This window comes from Nicotiana tomentosiformis, chromosome 6 (genome assembly GCF_000390325.3).
Source record: "Nicotiana tomentosiformis chromosome 6, ASM39032v3, whole genome shotgun sequence".
NCBI lineage: Eukaryota > Viridiplantae > Streptophyta > Magnoliopsida > Solanales > Solanaceae > Nicotiana > Nicotiana tomentosiformis.
In genome coordinates, this window is record NC_090817.1 from 147,865,781 (window position 1) to 147,889,375 (window position 23,595).

The window sequence follows — 23,595 nt, forward strand, 5'->3', positions numbered from 1 at the left end:
ATTGTCTCCCTTTGCTTTGCATCTTTCTTCTGGATTTCATGATGTTCCTATTTTTCCTATGATTGTTGTTGTGATACTAATATTGTCTCCTTTTTGTCCTTTTGTCTTTTTATTTTTTTGAGCCGAGGGTCTTTCGGAAATCGTCTCTCTACTCCTTCGGGGTAGGGGTAAGGTCTGCGTACACACTACTCTTCTCAGACCCTATTAATGAGATTTTACTGGGTTGTTGTTTTCTTACAGAATCCGTGTAATAAATAATCACTTTATTTCGTTCATTGCTTTCCATACTTGGCGACTTGTAATGAGTGATTTTTAGTATCCTATGTGACTGCCTTAGGCATGGCAAGCGGTAGCTATATATGGTAGAGTGAGAATATCTTGTTGAATATTTTACCATTTCTATCTTCTTTCCTTTTTCATATTTTAAGCTTTCTTGTCGAAAACAAATATTGCCGTAACTCGCACTACAAAGTATTATTGGAGTAAAGCCCTTTTAACTTATATGTCCCTAATTGTTTTTGTAAATTGAATTTACCTCCTCAACATACGTAATATTTGAATAAAGCTGAGATAAAGTATTTGAAGTTGAAAAGAACATATTGAGAGTTTGTGTTTAGACATAAATTTCACTTTAAAAAGGGGTCAAATTTTTCACCTAAAATACTCTTCAAACAAGTTTTTCAATATTTCGCTAGTATTTCAAATACTGAGACTCAAATACTTAATACTGAACTTCACTTTGCAAACATTGTAATATTGTTTATAACGAAAAGTGTTACTTCTTCCCAAGCTCATCCGAATTCGCATGAAAGAACCCATGGACAAATTTAGCCAGAATGCACTAAAACCTGTATTTCTGGTACCAATTATTTTCCTTGCCAGAACTTCATATCTACGGCTTTCACCACACAATTTGCAGCAGGCATAATAGTCGCTTAATGATAGTGACGGAAAAAGAAAAGGAAGAATAAAAAGCACTGCATACAATAGCAATAATAGCATCCAGAAATACATTGAACATTGAGAAAAGAAATCAGTATATGCTGATTTACCCACTCAAAATCTTTTAAAAATACATCTATTTTCAAAGTCCAGATTTTAGCCACCCCGAGCTTCTCTCCTCGTAGCATCATGAAGCAGCTCAATGTCAACTCCCTCGGGAGGTAACTGGACGTATCTCACAACCGATCCTCTGATGAAGCAGTTCCTCACTGAAAGCTATTACATCAAAGTAACACGAAAAATGTTAATCGGAATACCAACAAAAAAATATAGTACATGAAAAACAAAAACATTATCAGGAAAGACAAATGGAGTAGGCGAAAGGAACATGAACCAAGAAAGCAAGGAGAGGGAGGGACTGCTAAAGGCATCAGTTTCAACCAGTAAACACAATGTATTTGCATGTTCATTTAGCACTTCTATTTTTGGAACTTTGCATGCGTATGCACCAGCAAAGATATATGAATAGTAGCATAAAGGCTACTTTTATGTTGTAATGAGGAATTTGTTAGGCCAATCACTGTGTGCTACCTACTCTACAGTCTCTGCTGGTCGTTCAACTTTGGAGTAGATTTTACTAAGCATTGTTACTGAAAACATAGTCCCTTGCATCCTCGGGGGATCTGATCTTATATAAGAACATCATCGGGCAATTGTTGCTCCAGTTTCAATTCGTGCAGTTACAAAACTAAATGCAAAGATGGTCTTGGTCAATTATACCAGAAAGTTTGCTGCAGTACCATCTTGGTACTGTTTTCTAGTAAACCTTTACTTTATCAAATAAAACAAAAAACAAATAGAGCAACATATTGGAGATCAACCTTTCCACATATTTTTTAGTTCTCAATTGGCAAGATCATCAACTAGAGAATACCAATCAGTTCCAGATACTAACTTTCCACAAGGTATTTTGAAAGAAAGAGAGAAAATGTATAGTGATTTATTTGGAAGGGGAACCATCATCTCTTACTACAGCCACAGGATCGTAGCAGGTACCCAAGTCCTTGTAGTAATACAGAAACCATATGCTAAAACAAATTGCCTTGACCATTCAATCTGACACTTTTGAGGTATAACACCACATTTGCATGCTCACCGCTCTGTACACTGTTTAACAAACAAAATTTAATAATTTAAGCCCATTTGATGAACCATCTACTGAAAAGTTCCCACTGATTGGAAATGACATTGGATTACCATACCACTTGTCAAATTGAGCTGCATTGATATTAGTACCAGTGAGATGACAAACATTGTCCCTGAAGCAAGCTTCTAAAAGCAACTCATCTGATATTGAACCTCAGAAACATCAAGTAATGATCACAAATCACGAAGCTTCACAAACATCAACACTTCAGATTAACCTTTATTGGTGCACATATCCAACTAATAGTCAAAGGCTTTTAAGAAAACTATGGTTCATTGGGACTACAATCACTGAATACTAGAGGAAAGATAGCATCCTTCCTCCTAGTGCGTACACAGAAAATAGAATGAATCTCAACAGTATAATTAGAGCCGAATTAGACAGAAATTCTTGGATACGTGTGTGTGTGCGTGTTTGGGGGGGGGGGGGGGGGTCATCATCACCAACAAAATGTCCAATGAATACCATTTTTCCGAATGAAAGCAGCAGTAGAAATAAGAAATAAGTATACTCCTACTCAAAAAAAAAAAAAAGGTATAGCAAAGATATAGAAGAAAGAATAGTGAACCCTATAACATTTCCTACTGATTAATTTAGTCACCAGTGATAAGAGGTCAAAGAAATTTCTTGCACGCATAACAATCCAACCATTCATCCATAAAATATACAAGGGCAGAAGTTACCACTACTAATCAAGAAAGCAATCCTTTACCAACCCACAAAATCCATATGAAGGAGAAAAAAAGGTGCAATTACCATGTGAGGGAACTTGTCTTGATCAACGACCTTTGTGTTTTCGAGCTTAATGTTGAGATACTGATCAACTGAATGGAGCGTGCCTCGGATAGCCAAATCATTCTTCAGTTCCACTGTCACTTCTCTGCCCACCAGGTCCTTGAAGTATGAAAAAAACAACTGGAAAGGGTGGGATGGGAGAAAACTCAGTTAGACAAAGTCAAAAACATAAGAAAAAAGCATTCACTCTCGTGAAGGAATCAGAGTTTCCTATCTATAACAACCATAAGACTTCAATGAAGATAGAACTTAATCGAGAAGAAGAACAGCAAAAAGAAAAGGATAAAGTAATATTACCATTTTCTTATCTTTATGGGAAGATTCTCGTTAGTTTGCTGTGTCTTTCACGGGTTCAGCTGCCAGGAACCTGAAATTTCACACAGTTTATATGTCAAGTAACAAAAATTTACTCTCGTGATTCCAATTTATATGATGCTATTCCATTTCTAAACAAATTTTACAATTTTTAGGAATTCAAATTCATTAAACTATTCAAAGTTCAAATTTTGACATGATATTTTGTCCATCAAACTAGCTTTTCAACCATCACTTTAATGGTTTCTCATAAAGTCATAATGACTCACCCATCCTAGTACTCACATAATTTATGAGTCAATTTTCTCTTAAACTCCATACCCCATCAAACACCATATAAGATGCAACGAAGGGAGTATTATTTATAGGGATATCACCTATCAAGTTCTCTAACATACTAATCTTAACTAAAAGGGCCTGTTTCAATAGACTATAACTGAATTTAAGGGGCAATTTACATCAATTTTTGAACTCAAATTCGTGAATTTGAGAAACGAATTTGGTAAATGACTTGAAACCTATGACTATGTCTCAGTCTCAAACAAGTTGGGCGGTTATATGAATCGTCTTGACCATGTTACTCCATTCAAACTCATCTCATGACAATATATTATGCAAATACAACAAAAAAGTATAAGAAGTTCTCCATATTTTCTAAACGTATAAACCTTTGAAAGGCTAAACCGCTCCTAGAAGCATAGGACCTGCAATAAAAGTTCTAACATGTCGAAAACATATTCTCAACTAAAATGCTTGCGATAGATGATTAAACAATTCATCATTTCCGGCTTTATTCATCCTGCCTCTTTCCTAAGAGAACAGATCAAAAAAGAACACATCTTTGGAGCCACTATCACGTGAAAAGCAAACAAGAATCACATAGAGCTATGACAAATTGAATTTGTGGCTATATTTAAACATTCGGAGCAAGTACAAAGCATTGCAAACCCAAATTTTCAGATGTTGTACTCTAGCCTTAAGCTCATAGAAAAATATGGATTAGGGTTTTTGTCTCATTAGAGAAGCAGGTGAAATCTAAAAGAGGGGAACTTACTACCCGATTTCGCCGGAGAAAGAGAACTGAGAAACAAGTCCACGGCCGAACGAGAATGGAGTTCAGCACTGCCGTAATTTGAAATTGAAGCGAAAAGTAGGGGCGGCCTAAAGCAAAATATTAATAAAAGGAGAGAACTTTTATTAGAACTTATAAAAAATTAATGAACATCGTTTTTAAAAAAATTAGACAAGTGAGAATGTATAATTAAAAAAAATGAGAACTTAGTTTTATAAAATACAGAAAATTAAATAAATTTAACGTTGATTGCATTACAATTGAAATGGGAGAATCCAAAAAACATAAGTGACTCCTTTTTTTTAGTAAGTCCCTTTTTATATTTGGTAACAATTCAACTTTAGATTTTTTTTTTACCATTATTGAGATGATTTCTAGCCCAAAAACTTCTATGATTTATTTAAGATTACAAGTTTCAAAAGTTTTCCTTTATTTCATAAAATTCATGTCCAGTCAAACACTTTCATATAAATTGGGACGGAGAGAGTATAATTTATGTAAGAAAAATAAATAATAAGTTAGATTATTAGATATAGTTACGTGACCAACTAATGAATAGAGAAATATAATTAAGTTAAAAAGTAAAATAAGATTGACAGAAAATTATTTTAGTTATATTAATTAGAGGAAGAAATCGAATTATTAAAAATTAATATGATAATAAAGAAATAAATTTATCAATAATAAAAGATAATTATATAAATAATATACTACTATATAAAAAAAATATTAGTAATTTTGGGGCCTTTAAATTTTTAGGGCCTAAAGCAAGTGTTTTCACTTGTTTTAGGGTTGGGCCTGAAAATCAATATGTACGGGTTTAGGTCCGAAGTTGGAGGCCTTTTCCTGTAAATAAACATAAACAAATACTCCGTAATAGGCTAAAATTTTCGAATTTAACCCTCTACTATACTTTTTGTTTTTTCCCTTCCTAAAACTTAGGTTGATAGGAATTGAAATTTTTTCACTAGTATTTCTTTGTTTCTATTGAGATTTTAGGTACCCTTTATTGATTTTCGGCCACACTCTTTTAATTGTATACTATACAAAATAGTTTAATTAATAGTATGTTATGCTTTAAGACAATTAATTTTTTTTGTCGTATGTTTCATATTTATCCTTTACTTTAACAAAACTTAGACATAGGTGACATCTTAATTAGGCTAAAAAGACTAATTATTTATCGAAATTACAAAAATTTAAGTCCTTTTGTAGAAAAGGACATAGACCAGTAACAACAACAAATCTAGTATACTCTAACAAATGAGGTAGTGCGTGCACCTTAGCCCTAGTGAAGATAGAGAGACTGTTTCCAATAGATCATAAACTTAGAACGAGCGAGGAGAGGAAAACGAGAGAAATAATAATAATAATAATAATAATAATAATAATAATAATAATAATAATAATAATATAAAGAATAAAAATAAAAATAAAAAAGATGGAGGGGAATTAGTAGTACTAAACACTAGCAACAGTGAATACTATCTACTTAGGCATATACAGAACCTGAGTGCAACTAAAGTAATAAAATTCCTAAACTAAAAAGATTGATCTCCAAGTAATTTTATGTGGAATGGACATCTACATACAATTAAATACACGTAATTATTTTACAACAGTGTGACAGTCTTGTATCAGAGGATAACTGGACTTTGAAGTTTTGCCGATCATCCTCTTACCCACTCTTGGCATCTTGTGGCGTGTCCGCATCTTCAAATTCCTTTAATTTTTTTTAATCCCCATTTAAAACTACCCCTTTTCAAATAATTTCTCTTTTCAGCTTTTTAGTATTCTCATAATTATATAAATTTCGCACTTTTATTTGTCGTATGGGTTCTACTGTCCTGATAATTGTTTGCCTTACTACGAATTTCATTCCTTAGGGCCAAGAATTAGTTTTTATCTCTGTCAATTTTGTTCTATTTTTTCCCCTTCTTTTTGTTCGGTTTATTATTGGAGCTACTACCGAAAATGGTACCATGGGGCGGACTCTCTTGCTGTTTGAGTGCAGCCGCTCTTTATCTTCTCGGCAGGAGCAGTGGAAGGTTTGTACCTTTATTTTTCCACCTTTTTATTCATCTTAAAAATTGCATCTTTGTATTGTTTTCTGTTTTCTGGTTCTCGAATTTTATTGCTCTACTAAGTACATGTCCGTGAATTAGAATGGGTTTGTTTGTTTTCCTAATGCAGAGATGCTGAAGTGCTTAAATCCGTTACAAGGGTCAATCAATTGAAGGATCTTGGTAACTAACTTTAGCTCTGTGATTTATTTATTGTGTAAACCAATTTTTTTTTTTTTTTTGATTCAGCTTACCATTATTAATTTAAAACTGGAAAAGTAGAGGCTCTAACTTATGTGGTGGAGCTATGATTTTGAGTTTATGGGTTCTGGATAAATTATTTATAAGTGGCTATTGGGTTCTGCCGAAGTATATAGGATGAGTGAGTGCCAAATGGGAGCTAGGTTCCGACCATATTCGAGTGAGGCTGTGTTAGCTGAAATACTTGGGCAATTCAGTACCATGGTAAGTTCAGTAAATTGTGGGGTTACTATACAAATTGGATGTAAAAAGGTGTATAACCCTGTAAATTTGAATTACCTCTTATATGGAGGAGTGAACTTTTTAGGAGTAGTATAGGTATTAGACAAGGATATCCTTGTTGTTCCTTCTAGTTATGAAGGCACTTGCAAATTACTGAACTAGATGAGAACATGAGGATATAACTGGTTCATTGTGCATGAACAAGAGATATTAGATGCTTGTTCAAGAGAGATATTGGTATCATCTGGAGCAGTTTTGGGACCACGAGTCAACATGAGAAAGTCGGAATCAATACTGGTAATAGAAATGCATACTAGGGCGTGAGTTGTGTCACTGGCTGCAGAATATATTGGATTACCTTTGGGAGACAAGTTTAAAGCCTAGAGTAGTGGAGGTTGATGGTGGAGAAATTTGGGAGGCTCGAGAATTGGAAAAAGCAGTTTTGTCAAAGAGATCAAAATAAACCCTTGTAAAATCAGCTTTGTCTAGAATTCCTACCTACTACATGTCCCTGTACATATGTCTTTTTTCTGTCTTATAGGAACAAATGAAGTATCATTTAGTTGAATGGAAGCGGGTGATCACCCCTTTGGAGGAGGGGCATTCGGAGGTTATTAGAAGACAAAAGCTCCAATTTGTGCCCAAGTTTGAATGCCACATTATGGCGAACAACTTAAGGAAGAGATGCAGGGAATGATTATTGATTAACTGGTGTTGCATGTGCAACAGTGTAAGAATGGAGAGGAAGATACAGATCATTTAACTACACATTGCACTTTTTCCACTACTCTGCGAAGCTTCATTTACTATGATTTTTAAATTACTTTCGCTACTACAGTGCGGTTACATTCAAGAACCAGGCAAATGGCTTTGACAAGTTGGAGGAAGATCAACATCAAGGAAGATAAAGAAAAAAATTAGCAAGGTCCTAGCTTTATGTATATTCTGGTTTCTGGAGATAAAGAATAGGAGATTATTTGAAGTAATATTTTTTGATAACCAGAAGATTATTTGAAGGAATTGAAAAGCACTTGTGGAGAATAAGAGTTCTTTACTGTGTTACTTGTATTTTTTGTGTAAAGACGATATCCTTTATGTATGGATAGTTGGATGGAATTTCTGGAGGATAAATAAAACATGCATTATTGTAATTCAGGCACGATCTTGGTGCAATTAATAAAATGATATTCGACTAAATTAAAAGAAAGTTGAACATCTCACTACACTTCATTACCAATTCTGGAGTTTAGAACTTAATATTGGATAGTTGCACTGTATACATCTTATCATTGCCTCTCATTAGCTAACTCTTTCAAGTTTGAATGATCTTTGTACTCCTTTTATTTTAGCACAACTACTAGATACTGCATCCAAAGTTTTGCCTCTGGTGGTTACGGTATCTGGAAGGGTTGGTTCAGATACACCAATTAACTGTGAGTTAAGTGGTCTACGAGGCGTGATCGTGGAAGAAACTGTACGTTGCCTCGTTCTTTATGTTGCCTCGTAATAGCGTAGGATGTCTATATTTCCTTTCAATGCTGTTATATTAAATATTCTTGATATTATTACAGGCCGAGCAACATTTTCTGAAACACAATGATGCAGGGTCTTGGATACAGGATTCTGCATTGATGCTCTCGATGTGTAAAGAAGTTCCGTGGTACCTGGTTGGAATGACTTCCCTCTTCTCTTTCTATCTTAATAATCTTGCAGGCTGTATAGATGAAATTTTTGAGAATTTTGTGGTACTTAGATTTATGCATTCTTTAATTGTTTTTTATTTGTGTACTAGAATGATGGCACAGGCCGTGCTTTTGTAATTGGTGGCCGTGGTGCCTCGGGATTGGTACTGACAATTGGAAGCGAAGTCTTTGAGGAAGCAGGGCGATCATTTGTGCGAGGGACATTGGATTATCTCCAAGGTCTTAAGGTCTGTTTTGAATTTTGATATACAACTTCTGTTCTACGTGTAAGTCATAGTCATGCATGGGTATGGTTTCACTGTCTAGTTCACTTTGAGTGAACGAGGAGGAGGAGAAGTAAATGGGAGAGGACATGAAAGAGAAGGGAAGGAGAATATCTCTCCATATTTTTCTCCACCCAAACTGCATGAAGGCAAGGATGTGAATCTTGTCTTAATAGACACTGTTTGTGCTAGTTTATTTATAAAAATTATCTTACCTTCTAAAAAAAAAGGATATGAATCTTCTCTTTCTTTGCCAATTGTACCGAATAATAAGACAGGAAGAATTAGTTACCATGAAAAGGAAATCCAACCTGTTTTTCTCTCCTATTCATTGTCTTCTTCTCAGTAACAGTCATAGCGCAGGTTGTAATTGTTTTTTCATAACTGTGCGCGTCTTTTGGTCAACCTAGTGTACTCCTTAAACTAGTGTCTAAGTACCAAATTCTTTCTCGAGTATGGCCCCTGGGAGTTAGGAGTTAGGACAGATGAAAAGCAAAACTTCTCAAAATGGCAACTTTGGTACCCTTGACAAAGGTGCAATATCCGCCTAGCTAAATATTCAGACTCTAAATCTTATTGATGGTATCTTTGACTCCAACCTATTTTCGCGCGTTCCTGGCAAGGCTATTTCTAACTAGCTTTATAAGTGTCGAAGGTAGTGTATTGCAGGAACCCAGTCTCACCAGTCACTTGCATATCTGCTGTGTGACCATGTATTTTTGTATTTTGATGAAGTTAATTAAGTGATGATTACTTTTGAAGATGCTTGGAGTGAAGAGGATTGAACGTGTGCTGCCAGTTGGTACTTCTTTGACTGTTGTTGGCGAGGTATGATATGCCTTTTGAGTAGAGATTGTTACACCTGCATCACATATAGATACTTTTCTTTTCTTCTTTCTGAATCGAATACTCAATTTTTTTGTATCTTGTAATCATAGTGGATGACAACATTCTCAGCCATTTATTGAGATATGAATACATCTGATAACTGTGTAGCTGTGGTTTTTATGCAGTTCATATGTTCTTAGTGAAATGCCTATTATTTTGATATTTCTAAGTTAAAAAAAGAGGAAAAGCTGAATAATATAGTAATTCCAAATAAGACTAGGTTACTGTCAAGACTTACCTGAGATTTGATTAAAAAATTGTTAAGAACTAATGATCATAAGAATTTGGTAAGGTCTGTCGAACTGGGGCCACAGTACTTTACCTGAAAGCAAAACTGTTGCTTTCTGCCTCTTAGAAGGAGCAACACACATTAACAGAATTTGGATGATGCTAATACCTAAATTCTGTCAACTCATTGATTACCCGCTCTATGTATTCCTAAAGTAATGGTAAATAAAACTGATGACCACTAATAAGAAAGCTAGAGAAATGGAACACCTTCTATATACTTATTAAGTCTCAGTACTTTCAATATAATTGGTATTTATCTGAATTAGAAATATTAGTATTAGTTGACACATTCTTTTGTTTGAAAAAAAATTGTTGTTCTTGGGGGTAAAAAGGGAGGAGACTTCCTAAGAGGATTCAACTCTAGAACAAACTCAAATTGATCCAAGAGATACAGAAATTAAACTATGCCTTTGAATCACATAAAATGCATATCAAAACAGTGTATTAACATTAAACAAATATACAAAATGGCTCGGGTCTTTTGTTGCAACTGGGAGGAGCAAGCATCCAAAGTTTGGACTTGCTTTAAATTTGCCATTCCTCGTATTTTTCATTTGTCATCATTACCTGATTGGTAGGGAATACTTTGAAGAAAAATTAATAAATAAAACAAATAACAAATATAAAAAACTAACAAGGAAATAAGAGTATGAAAATTCATCCAATATTACAAGATTACTCTGGCTATGCTTAAGCATTCATTGTTCACTTGTGCAGATAAGAGCTGTTTGTAGAGTGTAACAAGTTCCTTTTACCTTTGTAATTGTTTCAGGCTGTTACAGATGACATTGGAACAATTCGGATCCAGCAACCGCACAAAGGCCCGTTTTATGTCTCTGATAAAACTATTGACCAGCTCATTGCAAATCTTGGGAAATGGTCAAGGTTAGTATGCTTTACTTTCCAACTGATATCACCCCTATATTTTCCTAAGTAACTATACGTACACAGGCTGGCGTCCAATGATAAGTTCGAACTCATTGACATGAGTACATTCTACTTCAATTAGGGTAGTGTATTTATAAGATCTGTATCATATCCGTTCAACACATATATTTCCAGGAAAAATGGAAGTTCATAAAATAACTTGCATGAACATGTCAATTCCCCCATGAGTAGGGGAAGGGGGGGTGTATTTAAGTGGATAAGGGTAGTGGCACTGGCCTATTATCCACCAAGTTTCACACCGTGCACCAGCTTGCCCTCGGGGGATTTTGTAGTATTAAAAAAAATTCCCTCTTGAGTATGTCTATATGCGCCCAGGAATTGTTGATGGTGGTCTCATAAGTAGTATTGATAAGTTCTTTTCCTTTCAGATGGTACAAATATGCTTCAATGGGCTTTACAGTCTTCGGTGTATATCTACTTGTGAAGCATGCTTTTCGTTATGTGATGGAACGAAAGCGTCACTGGGAATTGCGCAGGAGGTATGTTTAACCTAAGACTCTTAAAACTGCAGGGTTCTTTTTCTCTCTTTTTTTTTCCCTTTAATATTCCCTCAGTTTCGTGTCTTGTAAAGTACTTCTTAGATGTTTGGCTACCATGATGCTTTTAAAAATTACTATGGTGTAGAAGTTTTACCTCACTGTGTTTTCTTTTCATGTTTGATTTCAAGGATGAGGTGAGATGCTGCTAGTTTAAGACGTCGCTTTCTTTAGGCTGCGTCAGTTAGCTCAATTGGGGGATCAATGAGTTGCTTAGAAAGATGCTTTTGAAGATGGCAAAGCCAAAAAAGTAATTTAGGGAGGAGAATTTGAAGTAGAACCAAGAAGAGGGTAGAGAGGACCAAGAAAATGAGAAAGGGAGAAAGAGAGAAAGTTAACGAGAGAGTGAGAGAAGAGAGAAGCTGTAACGAGGAGATACTCAGAAAGTGTTCATTCATTAACTGCTTTAAATTAAATTACATAAGTTGTCTTATATAAGACAGGGAGAAAAATGTAGAATTTAGACATGTCTAGAGAAACTTTAACATCAACTTAAAACTATCCTGCGTAGTGAAACTTTGCTGTTTTTTTCTTCTTGTTCCCTAAAATTACCAATGCAGAAAGGTATTTTCTTCTTTTAATGATCTAGATCTCAATGCTTATGGCATTGAACTTACTGGAAATATATTTGTGCATCAGTTCGTTTGGAGTGGAAAAGATTGTGTGCCCGTCATTTTTATGTTCTTATATTACAGAATTCCTCCAATTGATGCCTTTGCAATTCTGTACATTTCAAGTGACAATTTGGCTTTTTCTGTTTTTCCTTTTTCGTTAATAATCCTAATCCGAGAAACACTTGACCGTGCAGGGTTCTTGCTGCTGCTGCTAAAAGGACAGAACATGAGGATAAAGGTAGCCTGCTTGGTTTTCATTCTTCTATCATATTGTCTCAATCCTTGGTTACTTTGCCATCAAATTGTACTATTTTGCTTCCTGTTGAAATGTAGGTTCTAATGCTACAATTGAGAATGGAGTGGATACTCACCATTTAATGCCAGATTTATGCGTCATATGCTTGGAGCAGGAATACAACTCAGTTTTTGTCCCGTAAGACCCTTTTAACTTACCTCTGGTTATTTGGGATTCTTATGATTTAGTCTATTATATTACCATGGTAAGGGCATTTTGCTTCTTACCGTGGAGAAAGTACATGAAAAGCCACTATTGCAGTTTGAACGATTCCTCGCATCCCACTTCAGATCTTGTTTCCCTAGTTAATGGCACATTTCATCCCAATCAGTGGATTGTTGCCATGTTGATGTTGAGCCTTTAGAGATGCACCGTGTTAACTAAGACGCTCTGTGAATTAATAAATAACTGCCTATGCAAGTTGTAATCGAGCGCCCCTCTTTCCTAAGTTATGTTCTTCATAAATAAACAGGCTTCCTACCATTCATCTTTTATCACTATTACTTCAAAAAATTTAATTTTCAGGACAAATTGCTTTGCTGCAAAATTCGCATATTTATCAAGATTCATATGCCAACCCCAGCTAGTTTGGAATGAGGTTTAGTTGTTGACTCGTTTTATGACTAACCCATCACAACAGAAAAGAGTTCATATAAGCAAGAACACCTAATTCAGATAAAACTAGTTTACTGTTTACCTTACAAGGATAAGTGCGAGATTTTGGAGCCTAGTTTGCCTTAAAAGTCTAATTGTTTAATATTGGAATGAGATGGTCCTGAATGGAGCAGCGTGTGTAGAGGACTCATATAGCTGCCTCAACTGACTTTAGGTTCTTGTGTAGTCGAGTTAATTGGATTTGATTACTTATGGGTTAGCCCCCCTTTTCTCCACGTCTCAGCCGCTGAGTGAGATTCTGAGAAAGTAAACCTATGTCCCAGACTTGTCATCAGGTTTTGCGTATGTTCCAATTGTCTTTCACTGGCAGAGTATGAAATCTGCATCATTCTATTGAAGTATTCTCCTCGTTTGGTTCACCCCATCTGGGCAAATTTTCTTAAACACACTGCACAAATTAAATCAAGGGCTTTGAGGGGTCAGAGTAGAAAAACGCAGGGAAACTGCGGCATAGGAGTATTTTGTTCCATCTCTTGTTCTATCGATGATTATCTATTGTATGGTATTGCCATTAGAGTGGGCTGGAGACACTTTGTTACTTGGAACAGGAGATGGGATAGGAACATGGGACTGAAGGTGGTGTATCCTCACCTCCAATACATTAAATAACTGCTGGATATTAACTGCCAAGCTTGAGCACTTTATGTTGGTTTTATACAGAAAGCATACTCATTGCTCTGAAAATCCTATGTTTCTTGATACTATGATATAATATTTGGTGCACTTATACCTGTTTGTTTCGCAGGTGTGGTCATATGTGTTGTTGCATGACGTGCTCTTCACACTTGACAAACTGCCCACTTTGTAGGAGACGGATTGACCAAGTGGTGAAAACTTTTCGTCATTGATGTGCTTATTGTGGTCTGTGGTTGAGCAGAAAGCCGATTCACTCACTCTCTTGTTGAAATCGTCTGCTGAAATATCATTTTCTCGCTCACAGAATCAATTTTTTTTTGTGCCGAAGTAATTCTAATAGCTCATGTGAAGGTTTAGGAGCTTTTGGTTGTGTTAGCCTTTCTTGAAACTCGAATTTAACCTGTAGATAGTATTGAGCTGGATTAATTCGTAAATTGAGAAGTTTTATGCCAAATGATGTATAGCCTCAATTCATCTCTCCATTCAACGGTTTGACTTGTGCTTCTATTTCACAAGCTCATTTTTTGATAAACGGATGGGTTTAGTTTGATATCATGATTAAAAAAAAATAGAAAGTGAGCTTAATCTAATCGCAAAAGCTAACAATCAATTCCTTAATTCAATGTAAGACAACCTAACAAAGCAAGGGACGAAATATTCTACATTTTAATTATCTAGCTCTTTTTTTATTAGATAGAAAAAAGCCTAACAAAGATAGAAAGCTATGCCTAAAAAAGTTTTTAGTGCTTTCTAATCGCTATGAATGCTTTTATTTACCTAGTTAGCCAATAGCAGCCTTTTCATCCAACCATTAAAAAATCTGTTTTCTAAAATGACGGCTGCACGGTATTATTATTTTTTCAGCTGTGATTTGACATTTCTGTCTTCCATTTTCTTCTTCTTGCCCAAGGCAATATATACCTTGTTCCCCTTCTAGTTGGCCGTTGATTTTCGAAGGAAAAATGGGTCTATGTAGCTGGAAATGATGCTCTCTTTTTTTTCCTTTTTATTAAACCATTGGGTGGTATTCAGTATATATGGGCTCGATTAATTCTTATTTGCATAGTCTAAAGTCCATTTAAGAGGAAGATTCTCTAACAAAAAATTCTAAATTCCAAGAGTTAGAAATCGAAATTTCTGAGTATTGCAGAAAATTCTGTCTCTCCTGACTTCAACAAAAAAAAAAGCGATTCTTACAACCAATAATCCACTGTTTTTCCTTCTACTAATTAGTCTAAGTCCTGCTATTACTTTAAGACTTTGAAACGTAAACCCTTCTACTCTCTCCCCTTTCGAATACGATGCCACTGCCTTTATGCTGATGTTTAGTTCCACTTTCCCAAGTTTCCATTTTCTTCCTACCAAGTGACAAAGACATCTTTTAATAACAGGTGTCATTGATACTGTTTCACAAATAAAAAATATTATGTGTATAATGTTTTTCGATATATGTGTTTAATTTATCGTTTGAAAATTATTAAATTGTGACAATAGACTGAACTAATTATAAAAACTTATGCGGTCCGATTACGGGCCTTAGCAAATTGTGCTTTCTACCTAACAGTGCATATGCATTCATCTTTTTTGTCAAAAAGGAAAGCATGAGAAAGTCATGAGGAATATGATCCCCTTATGGCCAGAATCATATTATTGTAATATGTCTTTAATAGCAAATAAAGTACATAATTATTTCTACACGATGGCCAAATGAGGAATATCTAGTGGAAATTTCGGCTTCATTGGGTTTATCCTTTCACACCATAGAGTCCTAATTATCAAGATTAAGGAACTGACTTAATTAATATAAATCCTTAATCTCGTCTCTTATATTAAACGTCCTCATCCTTACCTTTTTTCCCATCTCAACTCACAAAACAAAACAAAACACAATCGGACTTCTTCTCAAATGGCAAAGAACCAGAGCAACACCAAATTACAATCTCAGTCCCAAGGATCATATCGAAAGATTTTCAAGGCGTTTAAACGTCGTTTTTCTTCAGCTCGTCCACTAACACAGAGCCCAATTTCTACTACTAAAAAACCTGATACCAAGCCGTCAACCGCCATTGCTTCTGCTTCAAACAATGTATTCATAGAGTATAATCACAAGCCCAAGCCCATGTTCAAATCTGAAAAGAAGCCCGGCCCGGTAAACAATATGGAAGCAAATTTTCAGCAAAATCAGGGACCTAAAGGAGTGAAGTTTCAAGCTGGATATAATAATACTACTACTACTACTAGTACTAATACTACTGCTAGTAATGAGAAGTTCAATAATTTTATTGATCACGTGAAGAACAAGATAAAAGCTACGTCAACTTTCGTTGTTACAGATGAGAATGATGATACAGCAGCTGGTGCTAAAAGGACAACGACAAGAAGGGACAGTTTTAATGACAGGGTTTCTCATTTTATCAATCGGGCTAAGCTAAAGATGAGAACTACTACTATTGTTGGTGATAGTAGTGGTGGTAATAATGGTGATGGAAAGTTGCAGACATATATTCCGCGTTAAAAATATTGGAACGGGATAAGAAGAATCTCAGCAGAAAAATAATATATTATATTTATGTATGCTTTAAAAATAAGGTGAAATCTTTTATTGGTCGAGTGTTTTAAAATATTGGTTGGGTACCGTGCGTGTGTATGAGTACCGGAGAAAAGGAGGTGAACTTTTAAGGTTGCGTGTATAAAAATATTTGTTTGATTTGAGTATAAGTTGTATGCTTTAATTTATTCTACTGAGTTAATTTCACTTATAGTCATTCAACTATCTTTCAATTTCACTAAAGCTATTTAATTATTTTTTATTACTTAAAATTAACTAAACTTTATTATTGTCACTTAAAAGTCATTTTGCCTCAAACTCCAATCATAAATATGACATGACATTAAATTTTATGATAAAAATCCAAAAATAAATGTCACATAAGCTAATATGGGCCATACCCATTTTAAATCAATTTATCTTTTAATGTGATTTGACCTATAATTCAAATAGGTTTCGATAAAAAAAAATATTAAGTTTCACATTAGTTTAAAATGACTATCATATACTACAAAGTTTTGCCTTTTCTGTTACATAATGCACATTCATAATTATTCTATACTAAAATAATCTATGCTAGAAAATTCTTATTTTGTTTGTATGCCCCATCCGAGTCATTTATGCCCCATCCGAGTTATTTTAAGTAGAGTTATAAAATGACTCGGATGGGGCATACAAACAAAATAAGAATTTTCTAGCATAGATTATTTTAGTATAGAATAATTATGAATGACTCAGATGGGGCATACAAACAAAATAAGAATTTTCTAGCACATTAGTTTGGATACAATAGTATTTTAGTTTCAGCAGAGTTATAAAATGACTCGAATGGGGCATGCAAACAAAATAAGAATTTTCTAGCATAGATTATTTTAGTATAAAATAATTATGAATGTGCATTATGTAACAAAAAAAAGTAAAACTTTGTAGTATAGGATAATCATTTTAAACTAATGTAGAACTTAATATTTTTTTTTATCGAAACCCATTTGGATTATGGGTCAAATCACATTAAAGGGTAAATGGATCTAAAATAAGTATGACCCATATTAGCTTATGTGGCATTTATTTTTGAATTTTATCATAAAATTTATTGCCATGTCATATTTATGGTAGGGGTTTGAGGCAAAATAACTTTTAAGTGACAATGATAAAGTTTAGTTACTTTTAAGTGACAAAAAATAATTAAATAATTTTAGTAAAATTGAAAGATACTTCAATGACCATCAGTGAAATTAACTCCTGCAATGTTATACAATATTCTAGAAATTATGGTATTCAACATTCTTGAAGTTGACGGGGAATTTTTCGTTGGTCACCACTACTTAAATGCTAACTGCTTGCTAATCTGAAAAAGAAAACTTGTTGGTTTCAAGTACACGCAAACGCAAGTATACGTGGTCGTCAAGTAATAAATTGACTCGAAAGTCGGATGTCGAACTCACAGATACTTGGATTAATCGTTAATTAAGCAAACTAAAATCAACTTACTGTCCAAGATGATCAAAAATTTAACTTTTCTATTACAATTACTATTGCGAAATTCAAACACGTAACCAAGGGAGATATAGATTCCAGGGTTGTGGTCGGTTTATCAATCCTATTGAGTTCGTAATTATACATGCTAATCCAAATTATCTATGATTGCTAGTTGACCGGATCGTTTATATAAATAGCATGTTCCCACAATACTATTCGTCTATCCATAATATATCAACCATATATTCCTATGATCTTGAATCTATCATGAATGAATATAATACGGTATTCAACTAAGCAAGACTGTTAGGTATATTCCTATCCTAACTGCGAAATCTTTCCCCGAGCCACGGGTTCAGAAACAAGCTCTCTCCAATTCTACTCTAATCTAAACACGGCTTTCCCAAACATAGCATAGATAGTAAATAGAACTCAACTGCTGGCCAAACAATTAAGCAATTATGCACAGAATTAGAGAAACAACCAAAGATGATAACTCGAATTAATGGTAATATAATTAATAAACTTCAATATTCATGACAACCACAACCCTAGAACGTGAAGTTTAGCTCCACATAGACATGGTAGCAAAATAACAAATCATCAAGAAAAAATAAAGATTACTAAGTTTGATGGAAGAAAGATAGAATCTGATAAATTCCGGCCTCCACGGCGGCTCCGTGCTCTCCCTAGGTCTAAAGTCTGTCCAAAGTCGGTCTTGTGATGACCCAAAATGTAATCTTTAAATTTAATAAGTAATCATGTGTTCTAAGACCTCAACAAATACTATTTATTATTTCTCGACTTGCGTGCGCAGTCCGTATAATTTCCGAAAAAGTTTTTGTGTGAAAAATAGATTAAAATGTGAAATAGAGCTTTAAAACTCAACTCAGTTAATTTTGATCAATATTTTGAGCAAACAAACTCGCATCAGTATTTTGACAGTTCCGATAGGTCTGTATCGTGATTTGGGACTTGGGCGTATGCCCGGAATCGAATTTCGAGGTCCCTAGCCCGAGATATGGAATTTTGATGAAAAATTAAAAGTTTGAAAGCTTAATGATTTTTAAGAATTTACTGATGTTGGATTTATTGACACCGGGTCCGTATTTTGGTTTCAAAGTCCGGTATAGGTCCACTATAATATTTATGACTTGTCTACCGAATTTGGTGAGAATCGGAGTTGATTTGACGTGATTCGAACGTCCGGTTGTATAAAAAAATATTTTAAAGTTTTCTTGAAAATTTTCTTTGATTTGGTGTTCGATTCGTAGTTCTAGGTATTAGTTTGGCGATTTGATCACGCGAGTAAGTTCGTATGATATTTTAGGACTTGTGTGCATGTTTGGTTTGAGCCCCGAAGGCTCGGGTGAGTTTCGGATAGGCTACAGGATGATTTCGGACTTAGGAAATCTGGTTTTCTGCAGACTTCAGGCTTCTGGTGTGTTCTTCTTCGTGTTCGCGAAGGTACTCTCGCGAACGCGAATAGCAAATTGGGGCTGGCACATTTTGTGCTTCGCGTTCGTGATAGAGTAAACGCGTTCGTGAAGGCTTGAGTGCAAAGCTTCGCATTCGCGAAGGGAAAGAGGCTAACCAGGAAATTGCCTTCGCGTTCGCAAAGGCCAAGCCAGGCAAGCTTCGCGTTCGCGAAGAGTAAAATTGGTCAGCAGAAATTTGTGCTTCGCGAACGCAAGGCACTGACCGCGTTCGCGAAGGGTAAAAATCCCAGAAACAGAACTTAAGTTCTTGAAAATGAGATTCGTCCCATTTTCAACTCTTTTCCATTTTTGAGCTCGGGTAAGGCGATTCTTGGGCGATTGTTACGGAAAAATATTGGGATAAGTGTTCCTTATCCTATATTGATTATATTTCATGATTCCATACTCATTTATATCATGAATCCGTGAAATTTTGGGAGAAAATTCAGATTTTTATAAAATCTTCCAAAAACGAAAATTTAAGATGTGAAGGTCCATTTAATATCGGAATTGGATAAATTTTATATGGTTGAACTCGTAGCGGAACGGTTGTTCAAATTTTGTGAGTTTTTTGGGATATATAACGTGGGTCCCACTGTCGAATATTTAAATAAATTTTAGATTTTTATCTGAAAAATTAGTAAATTCATATGGAATTAATTCCTATGATTCGTATTGAGTATATCGAATTGTTTGTGAATAGATTTGATGCTTTTGGAGATAAATTCAAAAGGAAAAGTTGTGGTCGAATAATTTATTGGAATGTGGAAAGCGAGGTAAGTGTCGTGGTTAACCTTGACTTGAGAGAATAGAACCCTTAAATTATTTGTTATGTGAAATGTATGTGAACGACGTATAGGCGAGGTGACGAGTGTCTATACGTCATCAAATTAAGTGTTTGCATAATTATTTAAAAATCCTAAATTTGTTTTAATACACTAATTAATTGTTATGATAATTGTTTCTCTCGTATTCTTCTTCAAATATTAATTCTTGAATTCCTGCAATAATTGCTACATGCTGATTTGATTTATGTGCATTAATTGCTACTTGACATTTAGCATATTAAATAGTAAACTGCTTATTTTTCTCCCTGATTTTCATAATAAATTGTTATTTGTCATTGTTTGTTTCATAATTAAATCATAATTATTATATGCGTGTTGTATTAAACACTTTATATTAATAGTTGCATTTATTGGGGCAATTTCTTCTATAAGAATTGGTAAATGAATATATTGGAGGAGCGGGTTGCACGCCGCAACAGAATTGATTGAAATGAATATATTGGGGGATCGGGTTGCACGCCGCAACAGACTTATTAAAAGTCCATATTGGGGGATCGGGTTGCACGCCGCAACAGACTTGATTAAAAGTCCATATTGGTGGATCGAGTTGCACGTCGCAACAGACTTGCTTAAAAGTCGATATATATATATATATATATATATATATATATATATATATATATATATATATTGGTGGATCGTGTTGCACACCACAATAGATTTGATTAAAATAAATATATTGGAGGAGCGGGTTACACGCCACAACAGAATTAAATATGAATATATTGTGGGAGCGGGTTGCACGCTACAACAGGAATTGATTGAAAGAATAATTGAATATGATTGCTGAGTTGACTTCAACTATAAGAATGAGTTACCGGATTTATTTCTATTATTGTGGTTATTACTATTATTGCGTACAGGGTAATGTAAGTGACATGCCTTAGCCTCGTCACTACTTCATCGATGTTAGGCTCGGCACTTACCAGTACACGAGGTCGGTTGTACTGATACTACACTCTGCACTTCTTGTGCAGATTTCGGAGTTGGTCCCAGCGGCATACCATAGACTTGCTCGGATTTCAGCTATCAGAGGAGACTTGAGGTATAGATGCACGGCGTCCGCAATTCTGAAGTCCCCTTCTACCTTATTTTAGCTGTGTGTTTGCTTTCAGACAGCTTTATTTTATTCAGACCTTTATTTGTATTATTCTAGAAGCTCGTGCACTTGTGACACCAATTCTGAGATGGTATTTAGACTCCGTTATATTTTTTATATGGATTATTCACTACATTTCAAACTTTACTTCCGCATTTGTTTCTCTGTTATTAATAAATTTAAAAATTGTTTAAAATGGCTAATATTATTCTAATGTTGGCTTGCCTAGTAAGTGAAATGTTAGGTGTCATCACGGTCTGAAGATGGGAATTTCGAGTCGTGGCAGTTGGTATCAGAGCATTAGGTTACATAGGTCTCACGAGTCACGAGCAAGCTTAGTAGAGTCTAAAGGATCGGTACAGAGACGTTTGTACTTATCTCTCAGAGGCTATGAAATTTAGGAACAATATCATTTCTTTCTTATCCTATCGTGCAATTTTATTCTATCATCGATGATTGAACCATTCTACTCTTATTCTCTCGTAGATGGTGAGAACACTTAATACCTCTACCGATGGACAGGGACTAGAACCCCCGGTGGCAACTATGGCCAGGGGTAGAGGTCGAGGCAGAGGCAGGGATAGAGCTCAGTCCAGAGCTCGAGCAGCTGCACCTGTTGTAGAACCTCAGGTGGATCTTTAGGAGGAAGTTCCAGTTCAGAATGTACCAGTTGGACCAGTTCAGGTCCCGGAAGGATTAATAGCCACTCCAGTCCTCCAGGACGCTCTAGTCTGGTTGGTGAGTCTTATGGAGGGCGTGGCCCAGAATATTACATTTCTAGTGGCGCCAGCCGTCTCACAGCTGGGGGAGGAGCACAAACTCCCACTACTCCCGCTCCGGAGCAGATAGCTCCCCAGAATCAGGCTCCAACAGCCCCGCCAGTTGGGTTAGTTCAGCCAGTTGTTGCGGCACATACCGGTGATAGGCCCGCCATGTCTTTTGAGGCCTTATTGAGACTGGATTACTTTACCAAGCTTTTTCCGGTTCACTTCAGTGGTACACCTTCTGAGGACCCACATAATTATCTTGAACGCTGCCACGAGGTGCTGCGGAACATGGGTATAGTTGAGACCAATGGGGTTGATTTTGCTGTATTTCAGATGACGGGTTCCGCCAGGAGGTGGTGGAGGGATTATACATTGACTAGACCAGTTGGATCGCCTGCACTTTCCTGGGAGCAGTTCTCTCAGCTATTTCTGGATAAGTTCCTTCCTATCACACTGAGAGAGGATTTTGGCAAGCAATTTGAGTGTCTACAACAGGGCAGTATGATTGTTACTCAGTATGAGTCCCGTTTTATGGTTTTGGCTCCTCATGCTCTCCTTTTACTACCTACTGAGGGAGAGAGAGTGAGAAGGTTTATTGAGGGACTCGCTCACCCTATCAGGCTTCATATGGCCAAGGAGACCGGAAGTGAGATTTCTTTTCAGGCGGCTGCTAATGTCGCGAGGAAGATCGAGATGGTTCTTGCACAGGAGAGAGGGCAGAGATTTGATAAGAGGCCTCGTCAGTTCGGTGGTTTTAGTGGTGCCTCGTCTGGAGGTAGGGGTAATTTTGGTAGGGGTCATCCTCCCAGACCGTTTCATTCAGCACTTCATGCATCTCCCGGTGCTTCAGGGAGTCACGGTCCTATTATGCCTTACTATGGGCAGCCAACATTTAGTACACATTCAGTTCCTATCAGTGCACCACCACTCCAGAGCTACTACAGCGGTTATCCGGCCCATTCGGGTCAGCTTCAGCTTCAGCAGCCACGGCATCAGGATGGGTGTTATGAGTGTGGGAACATTGGTCACATCAGGAGATATTGCCTTAGATTGGCGAGTAACAGATCTCGGTAGGATTCTCATGCCATCATACCGGCATCGGTTTCTTCACCGCCTGCTCAGCCAGCTAGAGGTAGGGGTCAGGTAGTTAGAGGTGAAGGTCAGTCCATTAGAGGTGGAGGTCAGACTGTTAGAGGTGGAGGCCAGCCAGTTAGAGGCCGTCCCAGAGACGCAGTTCAGAATGGTAGGGCCCAGCCCCGATTTTATGCTTTTCCAGCTTGGCCTGAGGCCGAGTCATCTAATTCTGTGATCATAGGTATTATTCCAGTTTGCCATAGAGATGCTTCAGTTCTATTTGATCCAGGATCTACTTATTCCTATGTGTCCTCCTAATTTGCTTCATATTTGGTTGTGCCATGTGATTCTATGAGTGCTTCTATGTATGTATCTACACCGGTAGGAGACTCTGTTATAGTAGATCATGTCTATCGTTCGTGTGAGGTTATTATTGGTAGTCTTGAGACTAGTGTGGATCTTCTACTTCTTGATATGGTAGATTTTAATGTCATCTTGGGTATAGATTGGATGTCACCTTATCATGCTATATTGGATTGTCATGCCAATATAGTGACCCTAGCCATGCCGGGGTTA

General features: G+C 36.0%; 2 protein-coding genes across 3 annotated transcripts; one reads left to right on the forward strand and one right to left on the reverse strand.

Annotated features, from left to right (window-relative positions):
• Positions 1-961: 961 nt before the first annotated feature.
• LOC104106675 (sm-like protein LSM2) lies at positions 962-4,409 on the reverse strand. 2 transcript variants are annotated; one of them, XM_009615271.3, is made up of 4 exons: positions 4,314-4,409; positions 3,242-3,311; positions 2,906-3,064; positions 962-1,218 (listed from the first exon to the last, which is right to left on the reverse strand). In XM_009615271.3, the coding sequence occupies exons 2-4, from the start codon at positions 3,242-3,244 to the stop codon at positions 1,099-1,101; spliced, it is 282 nt and encodes a 93-aa protein (XP_009613566.1). In that variant the 5' UTR covers positions 3,245-3,311; positions 4,314-4,409; the 3' UTR covers positions 962-1,098. The 2 variants fall into 2 exon arrangements, with proteins under 2 accessions (XP_009613566.1, XP_033514666.1); XM_033658775.2 differs by having other exon boundaries at positions 4,317-4,398.
• Positions 4,410-5,954: 1,545 nt separating this feature from the next.
• On the forward strand, positions 5,955-14,180 carry LOC104106674 (E3 ubiquitin-protein ligase SP1). The gene is made up of 11 exons (XM_009615270.4): positions 5,955-6,379; positions 6,525-6,577; positions 8,227-8,351; positions 8,449-8,544; positions 8,670-8,807; positions 9,606-9,671; positions 10,795-10,907; positions 11,339-11,449; positions 12,315-12,358; positions 12,454-12,553; positions 13,836-14,180. Exons 1-11 carry the CDS (start codon positions 6,306-6,308, stop codon positions 13,936-13,938), a joined length of 1,023 nt encoding a protein of 340 aa, XP_009613565.1. The 5' UTR covers positions 5,955-6,305; the 3' UTR covers positions 13,939-14,180.
• Positions 14,181-23,595: the final 9,415 nt, after the last annotated feature.

What these genes read in the sequence shown, in the direction of transcription:
- LOC104106675 (XM_009615271.3), bottom strand. An exon ending in AAGACAAGTTCCCTCACATG is followed by an intron (nt 1,219 to 2,905) that starts GTAATTGCACCT and finishes TTGATGTAATAG; the next exon opens with CTTTCAGTGAGGAACTGCTT.
- LOC104106674 (XM_009615270.4), top strand. Translation starts at nt 6,306, where the DNA reads ATGGTACCATGGGGCGGACTCTCTTGCTGTTTGAGTGCAGCCGCTCTT. An exon ending in CTTTGACTGTTGTTGGCGAG is followed by an intron (nt 9,672 to 10,794) that starts GTATGATATGCC and finishes TAATTGTTTCAG; the next exon opens with GCTGTTACAGATGACATTGG. An exon ending in GACAGAACATGAGGATAAAG is followed by an intron (nt 12,359 to 12,453) that starts GTAGCCTGCTTG and finishes GTTGAAATGTAG; the next exon opens with GTTCTAATGCTACAATTGAG.